Source organism: Geotrypetes seraphini, chromosome 2 (assembly GCF_902459505.1).
Source record: "Geotrypetes seraphini chromosome 2, aGeoSer1.1, whole genome shotgun sequence".
Lineage (NCBI taxonomy): Eukaryota > Metazoa > Chordata > Amphibia > Gymnophiona > Dermophiidae > Geotrypetes > Geotrypetes seraphini.
The window spans coordinates 105,357,826-105,370,738 of NC_047085.1; the positions used below are offsets into that span (position 1 = coordinate 105,357,826).

The 12,913-nt window shown below is 45.5% G+C and overlaps 1 protein-coding gene across 1 annotated transcript; it reads right to left on the minus strand.

Annotated features, from left to right (window-relative positions):
• Nucleotides 1–8,514: 8,514 nt before the first annotated feature.
• On the minus strand, nt 8,515–10,027 carry RRS1 (ribosome biogenesis regulator 1 homolog). Its single transcript, XM_033929674.1, has one exon. The coding sequence runs from the start codon at nt 9,952–9,954 to the stop codon at nt 8,899–8,901; it is 1,056 nt and encodes a 351-aa protein (XP_033785565.1). The 5' UTR covers nt 9,955–10,027; the 3' UTR covers nt 8,515–8,898.
• Between the last annotated feature and the right edge of the window lie 2,886 nt (nt 10,028–12,913).

The following is a 12,913-nucleotide window of genomic DNA, read 5'->3' on the forward strand; positions in this document are numbered from 1 at the left end:
TCAGGCCAGCAGCGTGAAGGATTTTAAAAGGAAATGGGATACACATGTGGGATCTCTAGGGGGGTAAATTCAAGGGGGTAGGGTTGTTGGAGTGGGCAGACTTGATGGGCTGTGGCCCTTTTCTGCCGTCATCTTCTATGTTTCTATGTTTAATGATTTCATACTTCTGTTAGGTTTTTTTGTCCATAAAAGGATCTATGACAGTATTAAAATCCCCAGCCACAACTAAATTTGAAGCAGCCAGTGGTAACAATATTTTTTGTAGGAACACACTGACCACTAAAGCAACTACTACTTAAGAACACAAGAATAGCCTTACTGGGTCAGACCAATAGTCCATCAAGCCCAGTAGCCCATTCTCACGGTGGCCAATCCAGGTCACTAGTACCTGGTCAAAACCCAAGGAGTAGCAATATTCTATGCTACCAATTCAGGGCAAGCAGTGGTTTCCCCCACGTCTTTCTCAATAAGACTATGGACTTTTCCTCCAGGAACTTGTACAAACCTTTCTTAAAACCAGCTATGCTATTCGCTCTTACCACATCCTCCGTTCCAAAGCTTAACTATTCTGACTGAAAAAAAAATGTCCTATTAGTTTTAAAAGTATTTCCCTGTAGCTTCATTGAGCCATCGAGTGTCCCTTAGTCTTTGTAAATTTTGAAGGAGTGAAAAATCTATCCACTTGTATCCATTCTACTCCACTCAGGATTTTGTAGACTTCAATCATATCTCCCCTCAGCCATCTCTTTTTCAAGCTGAAGAGCCCTAACCGTTTTAGTCTTTCCTCATGGGAGAGTTCCATCCCCTTTACCATCTTGGTCACTCTTTTTTGAATCTTTTCTAGTGCCACTATATCTTTCTTGAGATAAGGAGACCAGAATTGAACACAATACTCCAGATGAGGTCTGTATGGTGGACTCTTCCAAAAGTTAAGGTGGGAAGCATGCATCTGCAATTCTATATCCATATATTACTTCATCCATTACCTCAGTGCCACATTGACCTGAGCTCCCCATACCCACTTCCCCAGAGAAAGAGAAAAAAAGAAAGAAGCTAGTCAAGAGATTGAAGGAGACGTAGATCCAGTTTACAGTATCAGTGGTGAAACTGATGAGAAAAACCAGTATCATCTAACCATCTAATCTTTTCTGTACTTTAAAGCATTGAATTGTAGTTCTATTCCTCCATTCCTTGTGCATTGATTAGTCTGTAAGTCTGTCGGTCTAACCCATCATTTTTAAATTTTAAATGGTATGTCTAAATATATGTTTATATTTTTTTAAATTGTAATTCGCTTAGTAAATCTGAATAAGCGATTCATCAAATTAAAACAAAACTTGAAACCAAAAAGACCTTAATGGCTTGATGAGAGATCTTGGTTGCACCAATTCCAAAGCAGACCTCTAGCCCTTTCAGGACCATAAGGATCGTAGGCCAATTTTTGTGGTTTTGACGACATTTTTATGGTAAAAAGGGCTTGCAGATGCCAAAAAATTGATTTTTTTTGTGAAATATCATTATTTTTATTTAAAAAAATCACACTTCTGGCTTATGGACAGTGTGACAAGTGAATCTTCTCGTCAATCTAGCAACGACGCTAATGAATGAATGTCGGAACCAGTTTGTTTACATAAAGGCAGTATCATATGGAATCCGTACATATCAAATTTAGAACTGTAGACTATCCCAATCAAAATTTATAGGATTTTAAAGTTATGGGACAAATATGTCCCTTGGTCCTGAAAGGGCTAGCTAAGGAGTCAGTGTCCTTCAAGATATCTTCCCTAATTTGTCTGAGGCAAAGATCAAAACAAATGTTTTCTTTGGACCACACAAAGAAGATCCTGGAGTGCAAGGAATTTCCCAAAAAGCTAATTAGGAAGGAAAAAGTGCCTTGGAATAGCTTTGTTACAGTGGTTTGGGGCTTCCTGGGCAATCACAAGACTGAAAAAACTACATGGACTTGGTTGAGAATCTGGTGAAAAGTTAAAGTAAAATGGGCTATAGGCTCTCTCTCAAAGTCAATGTCCTCGATGCTTGTCTTGAGACATTCAAGGAGAACATGGGAGCATAGAGGAGCAAGGTACTTCCACCAATATATATCTTTCTTTGAATGCTGCTGCTACCAAGGACAATATACCATATATACTCAAATATAAACATTTTTTTGGGCCAAAAATGGGGGTCTTGGTTTATTATTTGAGCCACTACCCAACCAATAGCATGGCTGTCCTCATTCAACACCTAATAGCCACCAGGACTGCAATCTTCAATAGAATGATCCCCCCCCCCCCACCACCACCCTGTGCTGAATCTTGAAGCTGCTATCCTCTGTGCAAACCCCCCCCACCCTCCTCCATGCACACCCCACTCCCTGACATCACACTTACCATTAGTACTGGAAACCTGCTGCCACCATTAATGCTGTTTTCTGATCCAGTGCGGAGCTTTGAGCATCTATGCATGCTCAAAGCCTGCCAGCTCCCGCCCCCTTTGAGATTCAGAGAAAGCAGGAGTAGGCAGGCTGGCCTTGAGCATGTGCAAGTGCTGAAGGCCCCACACCGGATCAGAATACAGAATTGACGGCAGCAGAAGTACTAATGGTAAACGCGATGTCAGGGCGTGGGTTGTGCATAGAGAAAGGTGGCGGTGGTTTATGTGCATGGAGGATAACAGCTTTGAGATTCATCACGGGGGCATCATCCAGGTGGCAGGGGTGGCATCAGGGAAGGGGAAACAGGGCAGCTGCCCTCGGCTCCACAGCTCCAAGCATTTTTTCACCACTTGGGCCATCTCCCTCACTTCCCCTCACCTTCGTGGCACTTTTCAATGCCAAAGTTTTCACTCTCAGAAGGCTCCTGACATGGCAGCCCTGACTCTTCTTTGACAACTTTCTGTTTCCACCTGGACGGCTTGCATCAGAGAATGTCGGGACTGCTGCGTCAAGGGCCCTCAGAGCAAAAACTTTGGTTTTGAAAAACACTTTGAAGGTGAGGGGGAGGTAGATGGCCTGAGAAAGAGATTGAGTGGCACTTTAAGCTTATTGTGTGGAGAAAGGAGGGGGATGACAGATGCTGGATGGAAGACAGGGAGAGTGAGAAAGAAGCAGTCGCTGGATGGAAGTGGAGAGGAGAGAAAGGGGAGCAGCCACTGGATGGAAGTGAAGGAGCAGTTGATGAATGGAAGTGGAGAGGAGAGCAGTCGCTGTAAGGGAAGCGGGGAGGACAGAGGGGGAGCAGTCGCTGGAAGGGAAGTGGGGAGGACAGAGAGGGGGGAGCAGTCGCTGATTGGGAGAGAGAGGGGGAGGAGATGCTGGATAGAATTGAGAGAGAACATACTGGATGGAAGGAGGGGATAAAGAAAAAAAAGGGCACATGCTGGATTGGGGGAAAGAGGACAGAGTTAGGCCCAGATTCACTACAGATATTGCATATAATGGAACTGACAGGTATGCAAATCTCTCTTATGCATATTCATTAGGGATATCTTGAAAACCTGACTGGCTGGGGGTCCCCCAGGACAGGTTTGATCTAGCCCTTTGTGAGATACTGGAAGGGGGTGAGGGAAAGAGGTGTCAAGCTGTAGGTAGACACAATGAAAAGAGGGAAATTGAGGACTGGCTAGTAAGAAAGAATTTAATCTTGATAGAGGCAGAAAATAAATTGAGAAGGAAGACCAGGGAAGAAAAGGGGAGATCTTGTTGCCTCTTCTTTTAATTAAGAGCATAATTGCCATACTGGGACAGATTGAAGGTCTATCAAGCTCAGTATCCTGTTTCCAGCAGTGGCCAATCCAGGTCATACTTATATCTGGGAAGATCCTAAAAAACATAACAGATTTTATGCTGCTTTGCCAAAAAAAAAAAAAAAGTGGATATTCAAATTTTTGTAGACTGGCTCACCAGGCTCAGCCAAATTTCAATCTCTGTTTATACTCAAGTCATCCTTTTTTCCTCCTTTTTTTGGTGAAGTTCACCTTGGTTTATATTTGGATCGATTAATATTCAAGTATACTGTATATGGGAATGAGAACATGATGGGAGACTAGATCTAGGGGCCAATTTGTGCAAATGACTTACAATATAAAATTGAGGATCTCAAAAAACTTCTAAATCTTCTATGGCCATCTTTGTATAACTTGAATACATGTTAATTGTGATTCATATGTTTTTTAAAATTGGTAAAATGCAAAATTTAATTATCCTCATCACAAAACCAAAGTTTTATGGGAATAACAGATTTTCCATACTTTATACCTTTTAGGCATGAACAATTAGGAAATTACACTTACTACCCAGGAACAAAAATTGTGTTACATAGTGTAATTATGCTCAAGATCCACAAACAGAAAACACTGCAGATAGAGCACACTGGAAAAGAATCATGAACAGAACCTAAATGTTCCCTTAAATCAGTGTATCGCGGCACACCAGTGCCTCCTGAGATTTCAGGTGTGCCGTAGCACACTGACGAAGAGTCGTCGTCCATGCCGGCTGACTGCCTACAGGACGTGCTTCTCGCTGCAAGAGGCATGTCCTGTAAGAAGTCAGCCGGTGCAGATGACTCTGCTCTAGAGGTCTGCACGGGAATGGGGATAGCGTGGGTTCCCCCCCTGGCCCACAGGACTCCTGCGGGGACTCCCCCCGACCCACGGGACTCCCACGGGGATGCCCCCTGGCCCACAGGGATGAAAACAGGCCTACCTAAATTTTAGCGATGCAGGCATGCAGCTTAAGTACAAGACAAGTCCGGCAGAAACAGCCATGCTGAACAGTGAGCTCAGCACGTACACAGCTGAAAGCCTTGCTTGCTGATTGGTCCGGCGGCACGGCGGGGCGGGATCAGCAAGCAAGGCTCTCAGCTGTGTATGTGCTGAGCTCACTGCTCAGCATGGCTGTTTCCCACCATGACGCCAGACACACAGGCCCTAATTTGCCTCTAATAGATGCCTTTTTCAACATAAGGTTCCTGTTTTAAAATTATCCCCCACAAAGGTAACTTTTCAAAGTGATTTTTAAATGGAGCAAAACATGTTTTTTACTTGTGAATCTGTTGTCTGAAAAGCGTGTGCGACACTTTCTGATATTTTTCCTGTGAAAATTTAGTACAAACGGCAGAGAATTTGAAGTTTCCTGTTTTGTTTAAAAAAAAAAAAAACACCAAAAAACCCCACTTACTCTCTTTATCTCTGCTTATCTCCCAACCCCCTCATCAGTGGTCTCTTCAGAGGGTAGGAGTGATCCATAGTAGTGCTGGGAAAAAATTCAGGGAAAAAATTTTTCAATTCGATTCACTTCCTGCCCAATCGGGCATATTTTAAAGACTGGTATTTTGTAGCCCTCTCCAATCCCACACCAGTGCCGTGGTTTTAGGTCCTAGCTTACGCTCGCTAACTAGAGGTCATCGTGCAGGCTCACCACTCTGCTAGCAAAAGCAGTCTGTCCCATTCTAGGGGGAGAAAACCTAGCAGGGACCTGGCTGCACCACAATACTGGCTTCTAGAAAGCACAATGGACTAGGGGGGTGGGGGTCTAGCAGTGTGTGTCACCATTTGGACCCATGTAGACTTGCACGGCCATTCTGATGCTGACCTGAGGTCCCTTTCCATCCAGCAAAGAGAGATGTTTGTGTAGACACGGCAAATGGAAGAAAGAGGATAATTTTTGGTCGTAGGGAGGGAGGTACAAAATATGATAGGGAAGAAAAAGATGAGAGTGAGAAATGTGGCAAGGGAACAATGGGACAGATTGAAAGGGATGCAAGAGGGAGGAATGTTGGACAGTGAAGGGAATGGAGGGAGAGTTGTGGCATGGTGCTGGAGAGGGGTGATAGAAGGAGAAATGTTGGGCATGGGGCTGGTGGGCAGGCACGAAAGATGAGAAAGAGATAAATGCTGGACCATGGTAGGGGGAACCAATGGACAGCAACAGAAGAATTTACAGAAGATGGGAAAGCGGAAAAAAGAAACTGGGACCAACTTTATGGAAAAATAAATCTCCAGACAACAAAGGTAAAAAACGGAATTTGACTAAAATATGTTAGCTTTGGGAAATGTATATGGCAGATATCTTTGTTTTGTGTTCAAAAGAAAAGGAAATGCATTTCTGGTTTTATTTCTAGTGTTGAAGTACTTGCTGACCCTTGCTGTGACTGGTGGGGATCCCCAAGCACCGCCTGCAGATGACCTCCTCTAGAGATGGCCACTGAGGTGCCAGCATCTGTGACTCAGGGACGCTACTGCTGCCTGCCAAGCTTGGCAAAAGGGACTCCCCAGCCAACTGCAAAGGAAGTACTCAGCTGACAGCTTGTGAGTTCTTCTCATCAGCTGAGTATTTATATTTACATTAGAGGTTCTGGTAGAAACCCATTTACAAAATATGTATTCTTCCCAATTAATAAAGTCTCTTTGCTTATTTGTAAATGGGTCTCTACCAGAGCCTTTAATTCAGGAGCATAATTAAATAAAATAACTATTTCTGAAGTTTATAGGGAAGGGTGGGGACGGAGGGGATTCCTCACGGGGATGAGTGGGGACGGAGGGGATTCCTCATGGGGACGGAGGGATTCCTCGCAGGGACGGGTGGGATTTCTGTCCCCACGCAACTCTCTACTCTCCTCCTCTCCCCACACCTCCCGGATCCCTCCACCGAAGTGGGTCATAGCCAGAAGGGCCTCTGCTCACTTCCAGGTGTCATTCGGCAGGGGCACTGGATTTAGTGTACTGCCGGCCAGAAAGTTTGCGAGGCACTGCCTTAAATTAAATCATTTTCAAAGCAGTAAATGAGCAAATGTGCTTAAGAAGTTCATGTTGACATCAGTGTATCTAAATCATAAATGGCTTCAGGAAAGAGGCTGAAAGACTGCATACTTGTAAGATTAGAGGACAACTGAAAGGCCTGGCATGTTATTTTTAAAAACATTTCCTTCAAGTAGCATATGTGTATTTAGCATAAGAAACCATTTCAGCCAATTGTATTAATGGGTCTAAGAAACTACAACTCAAATGGGCTAATGCAGATTGTCGTCGTGAGCTTAAGAAACTACAACTCAAAGGACCTCACCTATGGGCTAATGCAGATTGTCGTCGTGAGCCTAAGAAACTACAACTCAAAGGACCTCACCTATGGGCTAATGCAGATTGTCATCGTGAGCCTAAGAAACTACAACTCAAAGGACCTCACCTATGGGCTAATGCAGATTATTGTTGTGAGCCTAAGAAACTACAACTCAAAGGACCTCACCTATGGGCTAATGCAGATTGTCGTCGTGAGCCTAAGAAACTACAACTCAAAGGACCTCACCTATGGGCTAATGCAGATTGTCGTTGTGAGCCTAAGAAACTACAACTCAAAGGACCTCACCTATGGGCTAATGCAGATTGTCGTCGTGAGCCTAAGAAACTACAACTCAAAGGACCTCACCTATGGGCTAATGCAGATTGTCGTTGTGAGCCTAAGAAACTACAACTCAAAGGACCTCACCTATGGGCTAATGCAGATTGTCATCGTGAGCCTAAGAAACTACAACTCAAAGGACCTCACCTATGGGCTAATGCAGATTATTGTTGTGAGCCTAAGAAACTACAACTCAAAGGACCTCACCTATGGGCTAATGCAGATTGTTGTCATGAGCCTAAGAAACTACAACTCAAAGGACCTCACCTATGGGCTAATGCAGATTGTTATGAGCCTAACCAAGATTGCCAGTTGTGTCTTCTTTTGCAACCACAAGGAATTGCTTGCAAGTTTCAGAGGCAGAAGCAAATGAGAAGTATCAAAACATGCATGTCTGAACAGAACCAAAGACAGCAATACCTGTTTTTCTTCTAAAATGTGTATCAATTTTTGAGGCACAAATGTGAGCTGGCTCTGTTTTCCTTTGGGCATGTGCACAAATACACACTTCCAGACAGGAAATCTTTGTACATAAGTCAGGAAGCTCCCGCTACCCCACATTAGCTGCAAGTTTTCCACATATAAAATGCACTGTATTTGGTTCAGAAGTTTTTTTCTTGGTTTTTCCTCCTCTACACGTAGCTGTGTCTGGTGGTAGGCAGCCCCCTTTTTGTAAATGCCGGTGGTCTTGCCAGGAGCTTTCTGCGAATCGCGAGAACTGACAGCAGCCATTCACGAGCGGCACGCAGGACAAGGCAGGAAGCAAAAAGCTCGCATACCTGCCTTGTGCACCACTCTGCAGCAAGAAATAAGGCAGCCATCCAGCAGGAGCACGGAAAGCTCCTGGTAAGACCGCGCTGGACCAACGACATTTACAAAAAGGTACTGGGGGCTGGGAGAGGTGTTTAAAAAGTTGTATTCGTGTCATAAGACACACCCACTTTTCCGGGGGGGGGGGGGGTCTTATGGCGTGAAAAATACAGTACATACAATCAGATTTCTGCATAGCATGGTATTTACATGTACACTTACCAACTCCCTAAAACTTAACACATCTCATTACTCAAACTGCAATACATTGTACTGTATAACAACTCAAATAAAAAAACATTTTCTAAAGCTTCGATTAACAAAATAGCTTTTTATTGTCAAAAAAAATCTGACATTTATTGAAATAATCTGTCCATTGCTGAAAGTTCTAGCTCTCTGGTCAGATAACAGCAGGCAATTCCATAAGTCTATATGCCATTGCCCTAAATAATTTCTACCCCACATACAAAATACACCACTATAGACAAGGCTTGGCAGTCATTTCAGTTCCTGACATCATTGCCTATTACATTCCAATGTCCGGAGCAGAGACTACGAGTACAAAACACTCCATTCAAATCATGTACAAGTCTCCTCCCGTTCCAGTCCATACAGGTGCATCCAACAGAAACAGCTGCAATATCGGTTACTGGAGACACGTTTCAGGTCTTCTGTTCAACCAGAACCAATTACGGTCAGTGTTCTTGTTTATTCCGTTTCCCCGTTCGGCCCTTTCCTTTCTTGCCGGCCCTTATTCCGCCAGGCCCTTTTCCCTTTTTGCCGGCTCTTGCTCCGCCAGGCCCTTTTCCCTTTTTGCCGGTGCCAGCTCGTCCAGCACCCCGCCGTTTCTTACTCCGTGCAGCCTCTTGCTCATCTTCTCGCAGTTGCTTGTTGGCGGCACGGGTCACGTCCAGCCGCGGCTCCTTGCGGTTCAGCGCACCCAGCAGCTCTAGCTGCCGCTGTTTCTCGGCGGCCATGTCGCCGAGCAGCGGCTGGAAACGCCTCTTCTTGCCCACGCCTCGGGGCTCCTTCTCGCGGGGCAGCAGCGCTTGGAAGCGGCCGACGGAGGCAGTAGAACGCCGGGTCACTTGCAGCTCTTTGCCCAGCTGGGCCCGGGAGCGGGGAGCGCCGGGCGGCGGAACAGGCGCGGGTGGTTCGCGCCCCTGCGAGCGCGCGATGTTGCGCAGGCGCTGCAGCTCGTTTTTAGCCACGCGCTCCTTCTTGGCCTGTAGCAGCTTGGCAAACTGGTCCTCGTTGGGGTCGGCGGTGGCCGGCACCTCGATGAGCCATTTTTTGGTGGGGTCGTTGGCCCGCTTATAGCCCCAGCGTCTCCGCCACTCGCCCTGCGCCTCGTCCCACGCTATGTTGCTCTTCTTCCGCTTGCGGATGCCCTTCAGCTTGGCAAACTGCTCCCAGCGCGTGGGCGGCCGGGCCCGGGGTGGGGGCTTTTCGCGTGGCAGTCGCAGGTTGGCCTCGGGCAGGCGGACCACCACGGTCTCCTCCACACGTTCGCTGGGCACTTGCCACAGCTGGTTGATGAGCAGTTGCGTGTTGCCCCGAGCCAACGCGCGAAGATAGTCGCCCCCGTGTCGGCGGAACTCGCTCGCTTCTGGTGGGTTTGGGTCCATGGCTAGCAGGTTGCCCAGGTCATACTCGAGGTCCAGTTCTTTGTGAACCGTAATCTGCCGCAGGCTTAACGCCTCCTCCTGCTCGGCCCGAGCTAACAGCTCCTCCACTCCCGGCGTCGCCATTTCGCCCGCTAGGAAAACGGAATTACGTGAGGGCGGAATTAAAAAAGTAGCCCACGTGCACAGAACGGACGAGAATCTATTTCCGGGGTCAAGGTGTCACCAACTCTGAGGCTGCCGTTCTTCAGGTGCTGCTAGGTGGCGCTGTGGATCATTCAGGAAAATCGCAGAACGATAGCAGAGATTTCAATGGCATCGCTGCTCCCATAAAACTGTTTGTGTTTGTGATTATCCTCCCAGATTCCCCTGCTAGGGCAGTAGGGAACCAACTAGATTCCACAAATCAGGATGTGCAAAATAGTCAAGACTGATCGTACATCACATAATCTATAGACCTTGTTGTTGTTTTTAGAATCAGATATATAACTGAAAGGTCACTTGGACACACAAAGTCAGAGGCGTGAAAAAAGTACAAGTTTTATTCACAGCATGCATGCTGGACCCCTGAGCTCCAAGCTGGCTCAGAAGTGCCGAAACCAGGAAGTTACAGAGATATTTATTCATTTTTCTGGCTATACAACTGAATTCTAGAAAAAGCTTTTCACGTGTTACTTTTCTTAACACTCATTGGTTCTAAGCTCACACTAGCAGGTCACTAGCAGGACACTTATCTAACTCTTACAGTTAAATGTACAGAAGGGCAGGGTACATCATGGCTCAAACTCTTATCTATTCAGCTTACAATGTGGTAAGGTAGGGACATACATTTTAGGCAGATGCAGTCAATAGATTATACACTGTTTTCAGCTATGTAGGCCAGAGCAATATTTTAAACAACAGTTAACTATTTCATGACCCTACATTCCCCCCTTTCAGGCTGGCGTACCTAAGGAGCCAAGCCTGACAAAATAAAGTTAGGGGTCAGGAAAGTCGGGGTCCCTAGTGGGTAAGGGACGATACTGGGAGAGGGCCAATGCAGCAGTGGAACGTTTGACAACAGAGTCCATAGTTCAGTGGAGCAGCTTTATGGCTATGGGGACCATACAGGGCAGGCAGCAAAGGAGCAGAGAAGACAGGGCAGCAACCAGCAAGATGATCTTCAATGCTGAACCAGAGGGCAACCAGGAGCTGAAGGTACTAGAGATCCAGTCTGCAGTAAGGTCACGCCAGGTCTGGTCAGGAACATGAGCCAGTTTGGTGATACGATCCACATCGTTCTCAATCACTTTACTCAAGTTCAAGGCAGCAGTTGGAGAGGTTGAATTTATCACAGGCACAGCAGCTAGTAAATAGTCCAAAGCTAGACGATTCTGATAAATAGCAGTGCACATTTTAGCATTCGCTCTGCCAATGGTACTCAAAGCTCGGGATGTCTCATTGGTTATCAGTTCAAGTACAGCTTATAGACAAATAATGCAGTTCAGCATATAGATTGGGGTCCGATAGCCCCAGGTGTCATCCTTGGTCCATGTGGCAGGTCCATAAGCAGCAATGATCCGTTCTGCAGGCCAGTCATCACCCCATTCACCTATTTTAAGGGAATTGGTGGAAGTAGACCGCTTTTGGCGACCTCTGGTGTTGAATACAGGGGCTCCCAGGTGTTCACCATCGGCCAGCGGTAACAGGAAGAAGCTGGGACGGATCATGCAAAGCACACATGTACCAGTCTAGTTAGCAGGCAATCAAGAGTAGGCAAACAGATCACAGAGCCAATATCAAATATCAGGAGCTGACTATCATTCATAGGAAGTTTCATTAAGCAGTGTCTGAAGGGCTGAAGACAGTGGGAAGCAACAATGGAGGTTCACAAGGCCCATCGTGAAGGTCGTGGACCTGACGTAAAAGTGAGGGTCTGTGAAGTCAGGTTTAACATGTCCAGCTGCTTTGCCTCCCATAGCCACTGTTCTCCCATACCAGTCCCTCCTCATACAAAATAATTGCTAACATTAAGAGTCTGACCTATAGTTTCAGCAAACTATATAAACAGATTTCTAGTGATTACAGGATATTAGTATCTACTTTCATAATTTCATAAAACTGGGGAAACACCACAGAGTGATAGACAGGAGCACATGAGTGGGATACAATTCGGACATATACATCAGTACCTGGGTCTCACCTTTTACCATCAATATACAATGCCATGCAGTCTCTGGCCTTCTGGACTTGGACATTGGCATTCCAGTTATATGGGTCAGTGATAGTGAAAACCATGGGATTACAGTAGCCTGTAGTACACAAGGGGCCGACGGGGTATTAGGGGATATTTGTGTGTGTTATTGTAGGTGGCCCACAAGACACTTTCTCATAAAGGACAGGCTCCACCATTAGTGAAGGTTTCCTCATAGGGGCAGTTCTTAAAGGCATCAGGTTATACAGACCTATATACTTAGCACATTTGGTATAATAATGCTGTCAATCTAGGGAGCCACACAAAACTGAATTAGGGGTAGTACCATGACCTTGAGAAACATCAAATAGCACACATGTATCACAATACAAAGACACCGGGCGAGTGGGGTCTACAATAAGAGTCTAGTTGATAAGTGGACCCTCAACATCATCAATGCAGATTTCCGCCCACTTTTAAACTTCATCACCAGTAGGTTGGAAACAGAAAATACCCTCAAATGTTAACACTTTCTATACTTAACTCCTTCATGCAAACAAACATCAGGCAAAGGGCTAGGGCACTTGTTAAGTACAAAATACAGAAGAAAGAAACATAAGTGAGGGCAACACAAATATCATATATATATATACTAACATAGGAAGCTCATTTTTCTTTCAGGCACAACTTAGAAAACTTCAAACAGTTATACTCAAGACACTTGCTAAAGGCAGTGTGAACCACAGGCAGTCAATTAAACTCAAACACTTATAAAGAATTATATTCAGAACACCTGCTAAGTACAGTGGTAAATATTCAGAACTTTTGAGGTCTTAGAAAGCTTCAGCTGAAGATCCGTGTTGTAGTGGAACCAAGTTTCATGTCTGGACACCTTGACAACTGTAAGAGAAG